Source organism: Triplophysa dalaica, chromosome 19, assembly GCF_015846415.1.
Source record: "Triplophysa dalaica isolate WHDGS20190420 chromosome 19, ASM1584641v1, whole genome shotgun sequence".
In the NCBI taxonomy this organism is placed as follows: Eukaryota; Metazoa; Chordata; class Actinopteri; order Cypriniformes; family Nemacheilidae; genus Triplophysa; species Triplophysa dalaica.
In genome coordinates, this window is record NC_079560.1 from 19,018,228 (window position 1) to 19,036,178 (window position 17,951).

Here is a 17,951-nt window from a genome sequence, read left to right on the forward strand (position 1 = left end):
TAGCAACTGACAGTTCTAGGACATCATTGATTACCATAGAAGAATACATTACAATGGTAGTCAAAGGTGTCCCAGAACTGTGTGCTTTCCTAAATTCAAAATATCTCATTATATATTTTTATATATCTTATCTTTAACAGAACAAAACAATTATAAAATAATTTACCATAGTCAACGGTCCCACAGAACAGTCAGTTGCAAGTATTCTTAAAGATTTCTTTATTTGTGTTCAACAGAACAAAGAAATGTATACATGTTTGGAACAACCTGGGGGTTTGGAACAACCATCAATTTTGATTTTTTGTATGACAGAATTTTGAGTCTAATAGTGTATTTTGTTTGGGATGTAAAGATAAAATGTTGGGTAGTGTAAAATATAGGGAAAATATTATAGGGAGATATTGTATAGGGAATCTAATAGTGATAACTAACACAGTTGTGGAAGTAATTCTTCTTGGGTTGGGCAATGCTTTTATAAGAATCATAGTATTTTTATAAAGTTATTTTTATATGCCCATTTTACTTATTTACAATTTGATAATTGTCTGTACTGATGTTTTTCCGTTTCTGACAGCAATGAATTGCGAAATTGTGTGTTTGTTCTCTTTCGTTCTAGTAGTGTATTAATTGTGTTATTTCATCTTTACTTTTGTTTTATTTACAGAATAATTAGTCGATCTTCTTGTTACATTTAAAAAAACTGTTTCTTAACAGTTTATCTTCCTACGAAATAAAACTACATTAACTGAGAGTCTTTGTATGTCTTAATTTCCTTTTAAGAGAAAAGTTTAGGAGCAACAGGCACAGTATTACAAGGAAAAGACGATTGGAAATTAAGGTAGAATAACACGAATGTGTCATGTTTACTTGAAATCGCCCTGACACAAATGCATAAAATGAGAAAGAAAAGGATTTGGAATGAATATCAGTTTGCATCGAAATGTATTTAGGCTTCAATGAAAGCGTGTTTGTAAAGTACTCGAGTCATGTTCATGAAATCAACCGCAGTGGCAGACAAGCAGGAAGTACAAATTGATTGACAGGCGTGTTAACCAACCGAAATGAAAGAGGGAGACTCCGTTGCCCGCCTTTGTCAGTAACGAACCAATTGGCTTTCAAAACTACAACTTCCGGTTTGTTGCAGGACATGTTTCATTGTACGAACATTCTGTCGAAAATGAGCTCGATTGTCGCTGTATAGTTTAAAGCGCTTCCGATTTGATGATTTTCACGGACGCGTTTGTATTTTGTTTGTGTGTGTGTGTGAGACCGAGTTCTGCAGCACTTGCGAAGCAGCGTGATTTTTAGTGAACAGGATCCAAAGTGTTGAAGAGACTCTGCTTCTGAGGAATCAAGCCCCGGTCCTGAACGCATCACTCAGCGAGCCTTCCGTCCAGCTCATCTGAACGCATCAAATACGACCCTACGCCGGTTTCAACAAATCTGTTCCGCTTGCCCGGGTTCTTCTGGATCTTGCCGTCATGAATGGGTTTAGCACGGAAGAGGACAGTCATGACGGCCCGCCTGCCCCGCCGTTCTTCGGTCAGAGTTGCTGTCTGATCGAGGACGGGGAGCGCTGCGGCCGTTCGGCTGGAAACGCCTCCTTCAGCAAGCGTATTCAGAAGAGCATTTCACAAAAGAAACTTAAGCTCGATATCGACAAAAGTGTAAGCGTCATTGTTTATCTGATGATCTGATATCTACTTTTTAAGTGTAGCTAGACCGTTATAAGTTAACGCTACACCCTGACGCGACGCCACCTCCTATAATCAGAAAAGCTGTGTTCTCGGCTCACTATAATGTAAAAAGGGTAAAGAACAGTCAATTGTAGTTCGATAGCCAATCGGCAGTCTCATGAACAAACTATTTGATTGGTTGACGGCATGCCAACGTCACGATTAGATAACTCCAATATAATAAAAAAGATTGGTGCAACTGCAGCTCTGTTTTTGTTGATAAAAACCTTGGTGATGTTTTACTACAGTACTTTTTCTTTCAAGTTCTCACAGAAATTAAACAGTTCAAACTGGTACAGAGTAAACCACAACAATGCTCTCTTACTACAATTATTACACGTAAATTCTTACACGTAAAAACAGAAACACTATTGTAATTCTACGGTTTTGGTCCTTTGAATCGTGTTAGTAAAGAAATGTAGTGCACGTTTTAATATTTCAATTTTTTATTACACAGGTTCGACATTTATACATCTGTGACTTCCACAAGAACTTCATTCAGAGTGTCCGCAATAAACGCAAGAGAAAGACCAGTGATGATGGTGGTGAATCACCTGATCATGACGTCGAAGTCCCTGAGGTATTTAAAGCAATCAAATGGTTTCTGATACTTTTCTGGGTAATACGTTTTTATTGCATTGTTTGTATAGTGACATTACATGGGCATGTTTGGAGCAGTGAGCATGTGATGGATGTCAGGCATTTTCCTGGGTCAAATTGGTCTTCGGTGATAGATGATGACCATGTTCATCCACAGTTAAAAGTACCCTAATCTTGAACTGTGAGCCCAATACTGACAATAAATCCAAAATAAATGCAACGGAACATTTTATTTGTTATTTTATTCTATTTTTATTATATAGTTTTACAACCTCTTCCAATTTATATATTGGCTATGAAATTATCTGACATTTAAAATCTGTCACTTTCATTATCCTTATTTCTTACCTTTGCAATTTTTCCACTGGCCTTCATTGACTTTCATTTGCCAGACCTGATCATTATTTTGATATATACTATCATTATATGTAAAGGACATTAAAAAGTAAACTAGTTTCTAAACATATACAGTCCTTATTTTCACCACATACAAGTGAATTAAATTAGTAGCAACTTGTGATTTGTTCATGTTTAACATATCTCCTGTCTAATCTACAGGATTTGTATAGGTAATTTACTAAATTTGGTAAATATAAAAAACTGTAAATACTGTAGATTATTTGGATTATATTTTACTAAATGGTCTAAGCACACTTGCGTTCTGAGGTGTTTTGAGGGACTGATTTGACATATCAGTTATTTCAACTGTTCATTAAAGATGAGGTAACACATGCAGTTTCTGCAAATCTCACATTAATCTTGAGTACGGATACAGTAGAATTGCATACTTCCAGTCTTCGAAGAGGATTTCGTTTTATCAAATTTATAAAAGAGAGATACAGCTGTACGATTATTTCCAGAAAAAGACGAGCTGCTGGAGGCGGCAGGGGGGACGGAACTACAACACGAGCACAGAATACATAATCACATCATCGCTTCATGTTGTTTACATTAAGCAAGTATGCACCGATTGCCAACAAAACAGAGACAAATGACTTAGCTTGATTTACCGCGTAAGGTCCATGTCCGGCATCTTTTAGCGCTTTGACCGTGACATCTATTAGTTTCAAACAATCTCCAAATCTAGCTTTATATCCACCGTTCGTATAACATTCATCACTGAAATGCAGTGAGCAAACAAACACTGCTAAACTTCTGTCAGCCGATAGAAGCGGCATTGATAGCTGTGCTTTTTGTCACAACAGGTATCCAGATTTATAAAGAACTTTTCGAAACAAATTGGAGAGCTGGTGGCGTGTATTAAGCACAGAAATACTTTGTCATAAGCTCAACTAGTTTTTTAGAAAGTTGACCATGTTGACTCATGCTGGCATGAGAAGTGTAAAGAAGTCAGAATGCATCAAATTGCATGTTACCCCATCTTTTAAATAAATCGCTTCAAAGGAATAAATAAATCGCCAATCGGACATCAGACATAGACATGCTCTCGCAGCTGTTAGGAAATTGCAAAACTAACATGTTTTTCAGTCCCCAAAGGACTATAACCTGCTCAGCAACCTTGCACTGATCACATTAATAAATACTTGGGGGATTCGTGATTTACTAGTAAATGAGTTTGGGCTGGATTGAGTTTTGCATGCAACCCCTTTAATTAACAAACAAAAATTGGGTTTCTCAGATTAACATTTGTTCCACATCAATCTTAACACTTCTTCAACCCCTTTGGGAAAATGTCCAAGTTTCACAGAGGTCTTTAAGCATCCACACACAAACTTGGTTCACAAGAGTCTTTGGTGTAAAAGTCTATTGAAAAGAATAGGAAGATCAGTGATGTGTCATTTGAAGCTTGTTATTTTCATTGGTGTGCATCACTGGCGTTTGTCTTCTCCTTTACTCATCAAGGCTGCAATGTCTGATCTCTTCCACGGTGCCTTAAAGGGTACTTTACTACATAATCAACATTTTGCCATGTTTTACTCACCCTCAAGGCAGGGTGCCTAAATATGATTTTCTTCTCGAAGAAGTTATAATATCGGAGTTATAATACCACGTATATCATATTGAAGTGAATTTTTGTTGACTTTTCGAATCTCCAAAAATTACATCCATCGATTAAAACAGTGCTCGACACGGCTCCGTGGCCTTAACAACGGTCTTCTGAAGAGAATCGATGCGTTTGTTTAAGAGAAATATCCATATCAACAGCGCTATTAATGTTGATGTCTAGCTTTCGTCTTCTCTCGAATGCATGGACGCTGCGTTTTTCAGTTTGTTCCGAAAGGATAGCATCTACAGTAGTCATTTACTGAAGACGAGTAGGGGGAAAATGTCAGAGGTCTCCACCTGTAAAACCATTCCCGTTTTGGGTGTCGTCTCATTGTTGCCAACCTAGTGCACCTGTTGTTAAGTCATGCTGAACCTGTTGTTGATTCATGTGACGCTGCAGGCATCGAGTTTGTTTTGTGAGTGGTTTAAAGGTATAAAGGCATGGATCATGTTTATATTTATACGTAAGTGTCTATAGGTGTATGTGTGCATGAAGTTTACATGCATATGCAAGTTATAGTATAGTATGTACTAGGGTTGGGCCGTAAGACGATGACAGCCATCATGATGTTGGGGCGGCATTGTGATTCCCCTGCATGATGCAATTTTCGTCATCCGGAGGGTCCGGGGTCATACGCACATCCCAGTATGACATTCTGCGCATGTGTCAATCTCGTCCATTCATGTTTATACGCAGTAGAGTATGATTTAGAAGCTCCGTGACGCATGTGGGTGCGAGACTGAGACGGATGTAGAAAGTGAAAGCAAACATCGTAGTAATGCGCTCACGTTGTGTGTATTAACTTGTAAATGTTCCAGAACTGTGCACGTCCACCATGGCAGCGGGAAACATCAGTGCCGCGTGACCCACGCAGTTGACTAATCACACACAGCCCACACTGGTGGGTTCATGATGTACTTGTCTTTCCACATGAATTAACAACTGGAAGATATTCATGTACATGTGAGAGTACTTGTGAAAATGCTGTCTTGAAAACTGGTCACAAAATGTATTTTGGTCGCAGTCTGGAGCACTGATATAATTGTTTTTAATGTTATGGCAGATGGCCATCTAGCAAACTGAAATACCCTTGCCTCGCCCCCTGATGTTGTCATCCATCGCAAGCTTTGTGGACATCGCCCCAAACAATGAGATTGTTTTGAAAGCATGCGAAGCACAGGGGCAGTCTGTTCCGATTGGTCTGCTCAGTGTGAATGAAGTCGAACACACTCCTTGGAGACGGAGAGCTCTCTCCTCACTCTTTCCTGCAGTCATCACACGTCACGTCATCCACACATAATTCACATTTAAATAACACTAATCCTGCATGTTCCCCTTATCTAAATCCCATTGGGAATGTTTTGGGATGGATGGCAAGGGATGTTTTCAAAAACGGACGTCAGTTCCAGAAGGTGCGATTTATGAAGCCATCTTTACCACATGGAGCAACGTTGAACCAGCCTCCTGGAAACATTCATATCAAAGCAAGCTGAAAGGAATGTTTGAAGTGATCGGCAAGAATGCTTGGGCTACTCACTACGGAGTTCATTTTTGACACTTTTAGTTCTGTCGTGGGGTTTTTTGGCCAATGGTCTTAAACTTTTGATCAGCTGATAAACAGCCTGTTTGAGTTTAAATTAAGTTTTCAATAAATTGCTACTCTTTGTTTTTGTCTCTTGCTCCTGTTTCTTGTTTTGCCATTTTTAAGCTGTACTTACAACCTGGTTACGATCCACCACCGACAAATGCGATTACTTATAATGTTTCCCCCGGTCTTAAGATTTTGTTCAGGAGTGTATTTTGCTTAAAAAGGGGTTGGGGAAACACAGGTGTAGTGCATGCCATGGCCATGTAGTGGGTGTTAACATGCAGATTAATGGGTGGTTATATTATTCTAAGAACCCCTTTCTATGTCACAAGTGGAGCAAAATCTGATCGGCTTGATTTCTCAAATGCTTGCAGAAAAAGGCTTACCAAAAGAAAGTTACTGGGTTCTTCTTTTTCAAGTTTTCCGATTGCTAGATGCACCTTGGACCCATTAATGGCACTTGGAAAAAGATTTTCATCCGATTGTCTGTGAAACCGGGGCTGAGAGACCGTATCTGTATTTCTGTGGTTTATCCATACATGTGTTTTGTTTGTCAGGTGGATCTGTTCCAGTTGCAGGTGAACACACTGAGACGTTACAAGAGGCACTACAAAATCCCAACAAGACCTGGATTGAACAAAGCCCAGCTAGCAGAGGTTTGATTTAAGCTTACTTGCTTAAAGCGATAGTTCATCAAAGAATGAAAATGAATCATTCTAAAATGAATCACTTTCCAAACTAGAATTTATAGAATTAACTATATTTGAGGCGGTATACAAAGAAAAAAGAGATATGTTAACATATTCCTTAAGTTTTAGCTAGGAGGATTCTACTATAAAAGAAAGGTCCCTAGATAAAGTAGAAATGAAAGAATAAAAGTTTGCTCATGCTTATGTGATCATTGTGGAGGGTCACTAGATTACGTTGAACTAGAAATATTAACCACACCTGTTCACATGATTTGAGTTGGAGCGAGGGAGAGCAGGGATCATGTATTTCTTTGTTGACAAACAACAACAATATAACATAGAGAAATATCAGTCTGCGCAATAAAGAAGAAGATTAGAGAGTTTTTCCCTCGCATACAGTGCCAAGAAAAAGTATGTGAACCTTTTGGAATTTCATGGTTTTCTGAATAAATTTGTCATAAAATGTGATCTGATCTTCATCCAAGTCAAGGGTATTGACCAATAAAAGGTGTCTAAAGTAATAACATACCTTAAAGTAATATTTTTTTTTGATCTTTCATGTCTTTATTGAGAACAACCAAAAACCTCATGGTGCTTGTGGAAAAAGTATGTGAACCCTTGAGTTAATGACCTCAAAAAAGCTAATTGGAGTCAGGTTTTAGACAAATTATAGACATTTTAGGACTGTTGCTACTCTACCAAGAAGTGGGCGCCCAGTCAAAATGACACAATGAGCACAACAAAGACTCCTCAATGAGGTAAAGAAACATTCCCGAATGACAGCCTAAGATTTTAAGGCAACATTGGAACTTGCTTACATCTCTGTTCATGAGTCTACAATACGTAAAACAATGAACAGGCAGGGTATCCACAGCAGGACACCACGAAGGAAGCCACTGCTTACTAAAAAGAACATTTCTGCACTCCTGAAGTTTGCAAAAGAGCACATTGACACTCCACACCTGTATTGGCAAAATGTTTTGTGGACTGATGAAACTAAGATTGAACTATTAGTAAAAAACACACAGCCCTACATCTGGCGTACAAAGGGTACGGCATATCATCATGAAAACATCATCCCAACTGTAAAGTATGGTGGAGGAAACATCATGATTTGGGACTGCTTTGCTGCATCAGGGCCTGGCCAGCTTGAAATCATTAAGGGGAATAGAATTCCCAAGTATATCAGACAATTCTTCTGGATAATGTGAGAATGTCTGTATGTCAGCTGAAACCGTATATAAGGTGGGTGATGCAACAGGACAACGACCCATAACACCGGAGCAAGTCCACAACAGAATGGCTTCAGAAAATCAAAATTCGCCTTTTGGAGTGGTCAAGTCAGAGCCCAGACCTCAACCTAATAGAGATGCTATGGATTGACTTGAAGAGGGCCATACACATGAGACATCCAAAGAATATGACAGAGCTAAAGCAGTTCTGCCAGGAAGAATGTGCTAAAATTACTCCTCAACGATAGTTCACACTATTTTTAAAATGTGGCCAATTTCAGATTCCAGTGTGTACTGGTGATGGTTATAAACTGAATTGCGCACGCAAAACGACAATAACGCAATAGGCAGCACGCTTTCATACAGAATTATGCAAGAGTCAAGTCATCGGGTGTGTGGCATCGGATTGCATGCCGGTTTGAACGTTCCATCGCGCTGTAACCAGTGGCAAAATTTCTTATAACAGATTCTATAGTCATTTGTTGCGTTGCATCGTGAGGCTCATGTGCAAGGGTTTATGTTTATAATCTGATGCTTAATGTTCGGCAACCTAGCTGTAAAGTACACTTCCTACAAAAGAACAGCACGTGAAACTTTAAATTAGCGCAGAATTATGATGCAAGTCAATCTACAATGACGCAAAAGTCTCATGAATTCCGATATGACCGTTCAGACTGAGGTCGCATTGCGAAACATCAGACCTGTATCTGATTAAAAAAATTGGATTTTGGTGGCAGTGTGAAAGTGGCTATAATTATCCCTAATTAACATTTCCTTCTTTTGAAGCACATTTGTGGATAGCCAATATATCACATTTTTTTAGATATAAGGTCAGGCCTAATGCCTAGGAGAAGGTAGAGAAATTTTTAAATAACTAAAAGAATCATGTTTATTTCTAAGAAATAAACAGTGTTGTCTGCAAATTGGCTTATGATAAAATTCTACAAAAAATATCAATGCCTATACTTTCTTAAAAAATATATATATACATTTGAAGTCTGGGTAAAGAGTATTCTGAGAATTGTTTTTAAACACATAGAAATGTGTTGTTAAAATACTTTACAAAGACTCTGAAGTACTATGTAGTACTTCAAATATTCAAACTTTTTTGCAGTAAAATATCCCAAAACCACTGGGCCAGTGTTATATATTTTGTTGATTTGAGTAATTACAATATCTCAAATGTTTCCAACCATTTATAAATCATGATATCATTTAAACCAGTGACACAGGGCCGTGTCTTGCAGTCGCCTGTCAATGGCGTCATATCCGCATTACCAAAGACACTAGATGGTAAGTCTGCAACCTTTTGTCCAAAAAATCGTGGAATGCTGGAAAGCAGACAAGTTGCTGCTATATGATTGGCAGATGTGTCTCATTTGTGTAAGCCATTATGCTTAAAATTGATTTGTTAAATAAATGGCAAAGCACCGGCATTAATACTTTAAAACTTAACCGACTCTTGATAACAGTGCTTTCATATTCTACTACATGTTCTTTGCCAGAAAAGCATCCGCCATCATCTTGTCAGTCAGCTCTTCTCAGATGATGAATAAAATCTAACTCATGCTGCTGATCTGCAACAATCGATGTTGCCTTTTTGTAATATTTTTAGAATTTTGTTATATTTTAAAGTAATTATGTAATGTATGTTAATGTCATATAACTATTGTTTTAACAGAGTACTAAATAATCACAAATAAATGGTCAATGTATTGAACATTTTATTATGCCTTTAAAATTTGACTTGGCCTATATGCATCTTTTGTTTCTTTAAAAAGACAAAAATGAACAGAAACAAAATGGACCAGTCTGGGGCTTATTTTAACATTTTCCAATAGTAAACTGTGGAGGACAAATAAACATTAATTCTCCTAAAATGGAATAGTCTGATTTAGAGGTCGACCGATATGCTTTTTTCAGGGTCGATACCGATTATTTCCATGTGAATTAGACCGATAACTGATATTTCGAACCGATATATATCTATGGTGTAAAAACATAAATTTATGTAAAAATTAAGAACACAGGCTCTGAAACATTTGAAACATTTTTAATTCTGACTGAGAAATCTTAATCATAACACTTATATTAATAATATCAAAAGAAAAATATGTTCTAATGACTTAAACATTGCATACAATACTAGAACTATTCAATTAATCATTTTGGTCATCATTGGATTAACTAGCACAATTTGATAATATAATAAGTGTAAATAATTTAATTGCCTTCATAGCTTTATTGTGTATGTTGTTAAAAAGAATGCAAATGTTTTCATTAAGCTATAACATTAAAAGCATATTTTAGGCAAACTTAGTCCTTGAGTGTTTTTTCGGCAATTATCGGTGAACCCGAAGCAGCTCCTGTTAGTTAGTGCTTTCGGTGTGAGAGTGAAAAAAACGTTCTGTTCCGCAGCCTTCCGCGTTGATTGGCCGGACTCGTGACTTAGTCCCAACAAGTCAGAGGCGCAGTGGGAGGGCATTACTCTAGGCAACAAACTAGAGTGACGTGTTCCAACTGCTCTCTCTAAATCCTTGGCTGCATCAGAGCCAAATAGCGCATTTCAAAATTAAATGACTATCGGCAAATCGGATTTGAAAATGACCGATATCGATTATCGGCTAAATCCTTAATATCGGTATTCGGCCAGTTCACTAATTGGTCGACCACTGAGTCTGATGTAAAATTGTCCAATACAAGTTTGAGGAGGACAAAATTAACAAAACACCCTATCAAATTGTACTATATGTAGAATGATCTCATATTCCTGTAGCAGTATAAAATAAACATGCAGGATGAATTTGTTGCGCAAAAAAAGACGTTACATTGATGTGTGCGTGCCTGGTAGGATAATCTGATGGCTAGGATGAAATTTCAGGACACATGCAACATTTTTCTACACCATAAAAGCTATTGTTTATCTGCGCACTTTACCTGATGAAAGAAGTCACATCAACACTAGTTTGTGCGCGTGGCACGCCTGTGTGTGTGTGTGCACGTGTTTGTTTGGCAGGTCCTGGGACAAATTCCCTCCCGCTCTGTATCTGCAGATCGATTGTTTGTGCATCGTTGCATGAAGTCAAACACACCCGATATTATCGGACATCGCGCTGATTTTACAGTTGATTGTCAATATTTTTTATTTAACACATTATTCACACAGATTCACATTACTAACCGTTGCCTTTGCAGTTGCTAGTTTTTCGTATTTGGCACAGAGGTTGCGCTTTCAATGATGGACAGGCTCATAAAAAATCTGTCATAATCTATTTATACACGTCACTATGATGCAAGGTAAATATTAAATGTTTCTTTTGTCAGACATAAAATAATAATTACAGACATAAGAAATGTTTATAATCATTTGTAATCATTCATTCATTTATTGATTCACTTACAAGTAACTTTTTTGCTGTTTGGTTTGAATGTGATGCGTCTGCCGCCTACTGTACGGAAAAGACGCAGAAAGACAATATTCCACTTACTTAAAGTTAAGGTTTATCCAAAATGACGCTAGTCCCTATCACTCTCTGAAGGAAAAAGTCTGTAAACACCGCACTACTGTGCGCGCCTGTGTGTATGTGTGAGCACGTGACGCTGGGGTCTGATTAATTGCCGGATGCATGCATTGCAGAATCAGATCCAGAAACAACGCCTCAAACAACGTTTTTCGTTGTGTTATTATGAAAAGTGTAAAAAGTTGAAACTATGACGACCAAAAATAGACGGTCGTTTGGTGCCCCCAAAATAAAGACTAAAAATCTTAAACTTAGAATTTGAATGAAACCAAAAAACATAATCAGTTATTCTTTTGGTTGGTGGTGTTATTTTTCGGATGTTTGATTGCATAAAATATATGGTAAATTTCTATAATTCATGGAATACTACAAAATCAGTGGCCCCTCTGGATCCGTCTTGGGGCCCCCAGTTTGAGAACCATTGATTTAAACGCAACTATTGTTGCACTCAACTGCTGGCGATATGCTATGATAAGCTGAAATCGGTCACATGGTGTGTGTGCACATGTGTTTATGCACATGTGTTTATGGCCAGAAACATCACTGCTAAATTAAAATCACAGATCAAACCCCTAATTATGCTCCTGTTGCAGATCATATTCTTGACTCTGAATGAAACTGCACTTCTGTGTCTGTATCATTCTTGGTCTCTGGATCCAGACTTCTGAGTTCCATCGACTCCACTCTTAAACTTTATACCTAGACAAAAGTTAGATCTAAATTTGATCCTAACAGCAAGTAATTAAAAATGTAATCTTGTTTTCCCTGGACCTTTAGTGTTAATTCAGTCATGTTCATATTCAGGAGTGTTGTATTTATTAGCTCGAAAGTCAAGACTCTTTTCTATGCTAAAGATAGCAATAGTGACATTGACATTAAAGTGTCAAGATGCCAACTTCGGTTAAGTTAAAAAAAAGTTACTTTATAAATGAGAGGCCAACATCAGGTCTAAATTAATGGGTAGCGTTCATTTATAACTTGAAGGGGGGGGGGAGTCATTTAGAACATCTTAATTTGATTTGATTCTTGGGGTCATGATCAGAAAAAATGTTTCTGATTTTGCAGAGGACAGTTTAATAGGTTGTATACATTTTTGCAGAAAGTAATGTATATGTTTGCAGCTGGCTTTTGTTCCATAGCAAGTAGACATTTCAACTCAACTCAACTTTATTTATATAGCGCTTTTACAATTTTCATTGTTACAAAGCAGCTGTACATGAGACACATTAAATACAAGAAAAACAACTAAAGGCATATACCTATAAAAACAAGAAAACAACAAAAGACAGACATACAAATGCTCCACACACACAATATGCATACATACTTACACACATGGACATAGACGCACACACGCAAACACACTCGCACACACGCAAAGTGAAAGCACACATAGGAGAAAGAACCACAGGTCAAATATTAAACGGACTATAAATTCTTATATGAAATATTAATTATGTCTAATTTCTAAATTCTAAAGCAGCCCCCCCGGCCAGGCAAATAGTGCAAAACAGTATGCAAACGGTGGCGAGGAACCCAAAACTCCAATCGATGAAAAAAAAACTCAGGAGAACCCAGGCCCAACCAGCGGATTCTAGTTCCCCTCTGGCAAAAGCTGCTGCCTCTGCACAAGCTCAACAGTGCTTGCACAACAAGGCTAAATAAATTCCTGCGGTAACCTTGAAACAAAAAGACAAGACTGGCTGAGAGTAGAGTACTGTTCTACACTCTTTGATGCAACAAGTACATCATTTTGTTGTTGGATGTGTTCCTGGTTCCGGTTGATCTAAATAATGCAGCCTAAATCCTCTGAGGATTAATATTATGGAAGTGTAGTTTATGCAGGATTAAAAAGATGCGTCTTTAGTCTAGATTTAAACTGACAGAGTGTGTCTGCCTCCCGGACAGTGCAGGGAAGAATATTCCAAAGTTCAGGCGCTAGATAAGAAAAGGATCTACCACCTGTTCTTGATTTTGAAATTCTAGGTATTACCAACTGACTGGACATACCAACTGACAATGCATGCATGAATTAATTTCTCTGCATCTGACAGTGACAGCATATGACGTAGTTTAGATATATTCTTTAGATGGAAAAATGCAATTTTACAGGTGTTGGCGACATGGCTCTCAAATGACAGTTTACTATTGAATACAACGCCAAGATTCTTAGCTGACGACGAGGATTTTATGGAGCATCCGTCAATAGTTAAGCAGTATTCTTGGTTGTTACGTATGGCGGTTTTTGGTCCAGTAAGTAACACTTCTGTTTTGTCCGAGTTCAGTAGTAAAAAATTGTTACTCCTCCAGTTTTTTAAATCAACTATGCATTCCTTTATTCGATGGACCTGCTGGGTTTCATGAGGCTTCAAGGAAATATAAAGTTGAGTATCATCAGCATAACAGTGAAAGCTAATTCCGTGTCGCTTTATTATATCTCCTAGAGGTAGCATATATAATGCGAAGAGCAGAGGCCCTAAGACTGAGCCCTGAGGTACACCGTACTGGACTTGCGATTTGCGGGACACATCATTGTTTATTGCTACAAATTAACAACGGTCAGATAAATAAGACTTAAACCATTTCAATGCTATTCCATTAATGCCGACGTACTTTTCGAGTCTGTGTAGGAGTATGCTGTGGTCAATGGTGTCAAATGCAGCACTAAGGTCTAGCAGCACCAATAACGAAATACAGCCACGGTCAGACGCTAAAAGCAGATAATTTGAAACTCTGATCAAAGCAGTCTCTGTACTGTGACATGCTAGAAATCGAGACTGGAATTCATCATTAATGTCATTCCTTTGAGGAAGGAGCATATCTGAGTTGAAACTACTTTTTCAAGAACTTTAGATATGAAAGGTAAATTCGATATAGGACTGTCATTCCCTAGTTCTCTTGGGTAGAGTTTGTTTTTTTTGACAAGGGGCCTTATAACAGCCACCTTAAATGCTTTAGGCACATGTTCTAAGGACAGAGATGAGTTAATAATACTAAGAAGAGGATCTATAATTCCGGGAGCATTTCTTTCAGTAGTTTTCTAGGTATAGGGTCTAGCACGCATGTTGTTGATTTGGATGATCTAATGATTTTAGAGAGTTCATCGTGATCTACTGTAGAAAATAATTTCAATTTCTCCTTAGGGGTGCTGTAGTTAGTTTGTTCAGCGTGTTTCACTTCTGGTTGCATTGTTATAATTTTTTTCTCTAATGTTTTGGATTTTACTAGTGAAGTAGTTCATAAATTTTATTTTATGCCTTTTTCTTTTCCAGACTGTGAGCCGCCACTTCCGGAATATTCCTGTTAATGAAAAGGAAACGCTCACATACTTTATTTATATGGTAAAGAGCAGTAAAAGCCGACTGGACCAGAAATCAGATGGAAGCAAACAGGTGGAATAAGGTTCACACTACTCCATTCACAGTGGTTCCTTGTAGACATGTATCTTAAATTGACAAAAAGTAAAGGTGGACATGCAGATGATCAAGTCCTTGTTGGAATACATATTTATAAGTCTGCACAATGTGTCTGATGTCAGGTCACACATGTGAGTGGACAACTCGTGTCACTGGTGTGAAGTGCTTTTCATTGTTTTAGTCTTGTAGTGATTAGCTGCTTCAACATTTGTGCCAAACCTGTCCAAAAGAAACAAAAATACACCATCTATAATTAAGAGATAAGGGCACAAAAAACACATTTTGTTTCATGTTTTTCTAATGTTTAAAGGGATAGTTCACCCAAAAATAAAAATTCTGTCATGAATTACTCACTTTCTAGGTTTTTCTAAACCTGCATAAATTAGTTTGTACTGATGAACACAGAGAAAGATATTTGGAAGAATGTTTGAAACCAAACAGTTCTTGGTCACCATTGACTACCATATTATGACAATGGCTGTCCAAATGTTTGCTGTCCTACATTCTTAAAAATATAAGATTTTGTGTTCAACAGAACAAAACTAAGTAATTTTTTCTACTATGGTAGTCATTGGGGCCAAGAACGGATTGGTTATAAGCATTCTTCCAAAAATCTTTCTCTGTGCTCATCAGAACAAAGACATTTATACAGATTTGGAACAACTCGAAGGTGAGTTAATGATGACTTAATTTTTTTTGTTGGGGTAGCTGTCCCTTTAAATATCACAGTTATCCAGTGAGGATGAAAGCATGATAATAACACTGAATGACTTTTTGTGCTCAAATGTGGTTACTTTTGTCGTCAAGTTATACAAATACTAGCCTCACAGCTGACAAATACAAGCCTGCGCATTTACTTGGAACTAAAATATTTTCTCATAGTTTGTTTCAGCCTCTCTTGCTTTGTGTGAACATTTGCATTTTACAGACAGCTGTATGGTTGCAATATATAGCGTATTTGTAGATTTTGCTGTTAGTTTTCTTGTTTTAATATCTAAACATTGTTTGTTTGTTTTTTTAAAGCTTTCTTTATTTGAAATAATCAGACTAAATACAGTTCTTGTGTCAACTATTATTTTCATGAATTATTAAAAAAAAACATTGCACAGTTGTTCAACTATTAAACTCTTCTGGCCATTTCACATTATCACTAGTGTAGTAAGCTGTGCCAGTTTAGAGATAACTGAAACTACTAGTTATATTTCAATATGTCTGATATGAACAGAAATTACATATCTATAATGTACATTTTCTTGTAGTTGGAGACAGTCTATTATGACTATTAGTTGAGCCACCTGCACAGCTTACCCTGAAGGATCTGAAACACTTCACAAATGCTTTCTTATTTAATTTATGGCTAGCCAAACTATTGACATGATTTTATATGTTGGCAAATGTACCAATATGTATGATAAATATTTTTAGATGTGAATTAAAATTGTTTGCTTTCACATAATCGACTTTGCCTGAAGTGTAGATTTTTTACTTTGACATGCATAAAAACATTGGGTTTAGCTCTGAAATATTTCTTATGTGCATCACCCAGTTATAACCACCTTTCTATAATGGATTTGAATATATGGTAATGAAAGTGGCAATCTGTAAGAATGGCCTCTTTGTCCCTATCAAAGTTTGTAATTGCTACTGCAAGTGATGTGCCGAGACTTTCCTTGACGTAAATTGTGATTTGGCATTGCTCAACTGCGCGGATTGGTCTTGATGTTTTGAGTCATAGGTCACGTGTGGCCTGTGACAGTGCACCGGTGAGAATCTTCATGTACATCAGCAGCGCATAATAAACATAACCGGTAACATGGCAGATGATACAACAAGAAACAAATAAGAACATAAACAGACTCAAATAGCGCAAATGCAGGCTGTGTTGAAGTGTTTTAATATTATTTCGGGTGCTGGGTTATAACCATACCTGCAAACACTGTTGTTTTGGCCCGGAGTCTCCCGTAATGCAAACCAGACAGAAGATCCTCGGTCACTGGGTCTCTAGTGCTAACAGGTACGGTCATAAAGCATTACACACAACTATATATACATAAACTTTACACAATTGTCATCATTTCCCGGAAAATAAGTCCGTTATTTTGAGTAAAATCACAGGCTTCACCAATCCCGTGCGAGTGCGCCCATGAAATACAGATGTGAGGAGGAAATTTCTAAATCACACAAAGTCCCCAGATAATGCTTTTCCTGTGCAAATAGGGCTTGAGTTACATTTATCATAATGAACATAACAAAGAGAGAAAGAACAACCGATGAACTACCCATCTGTATTAACACAAGTGTGCTACGGTTTTCCTGAGAACACTAGTACCTAAGGGAAAATTACAATCCATTATTACAAGCTTTCCGTGGTGAATCCAGCAAGGGTAAAGACACAATTTTAAACCCCCTTCTTTCATGTACTTGCTCCATAATTGGTTTGTTTATTTTTTATCAAAAAAACGTACGGACTGCCACTTTCATGGACTCATTTAGCACATCCGCGCTGTGGAAGACGTCATGGTTGGATATAACATGATTTGCCGACATATGTTTGAAGATTTTTATTGTCTTGTCCAAATGTGTTCATCAACTGATTAAAAAGTTCTTGTAGCCTTTCCTGATATTTGTTTTGAGGGTTATTTGCACAAATACGAAAGTAAGACCATAAGATTTTTTAATATTGCAAGGGTTAGCCGTAAGCTAACTTCTTTGGGTTTATATTGCATAGTGTCATATTATACACCACAGGTCCTACGTATATCCCCCTGATATTTAAATTCTCAATATTCAAGATTTGATAAGTAATTAAATCCAGTTCTGACTTCTATTTGAAGAGAAAAACAATCAAACAAACTGTAAAAAACTTAAATACATATTAAAGGTCTTTGGTGTGTTATAAGTTGAACATGCATGTATTAGACAAGTAAAATTAATAAAATTAAAGTGTCGGAGCAACAGAGGCAATCTATTTAAAAGCGAATGCTCACCCAGACCTGCCTGAAACGCCTCGTATAACCACACCCCACAAATCTACGTCAGTTTGTGGTATGATTTGACTACGACCGCCCAAATGTATATGCAAGTAAGGTGGGCGTACCTGTATCATAAAGGCGGGGCAAAGAGGAGGTACAAACATGCACGGTATGTGGAAAATGCAGCGT

At 37.4% G+C, this 17,951-nt stretch overlaps 1 protein-coding gene across 1 annotated transcript; it reads left to right on the plus strand.

Annotated features, from left to right (window-relative positions):
• The first annotated feature begins 1,136 nt into the window (after positions 1-1,136).
• Positions 1,137-16,246, plus strand: sap30l (sap30-like). The gene is made up of 4 exons (XM_056731876.1): positions 1,137-1,667; positions 2,194-2,316; positions 6,490-6,588; positions 14,647-16,246. Exons 1-4 carry the CDS (start codon positions 1,482-1,484, stop codon positions 14,773-14,775), a joined length of 537 nt encoding a protein of 178 aa, XP_056587854.1. The 5' UTR covers positions 1,137-1,481; the 3' UTR covers positions 14,776-16,246.
• Positions 16,247-17,951: the final 1,705 nt, after the last annotated feature.

Bases quoted from the DNA above. Each gene is read 5' to 3' on its own strand.
- sap30l (XM_056731876.1), top strand. From the start codon at position 1,482: ATGAATGGGTTTAGCACGGAAGAGGACAGTCATGACGGCCCGCCTGCC. The intron at 1,668-2,193 runs GTAAGCGTCATT...TTTATTACACAG, and splicing joins AGCTCGATATCGACAAAAGT to GTTCGACATTTATACATCTG. The intron at 2,317-6,489 runs GTATTTAAAGCA...TTTGTTTGTCAG, and splicing joins ATGACGTCGAAGTCCCTGAG to GTGGATCTGTTCCAGTTGCA.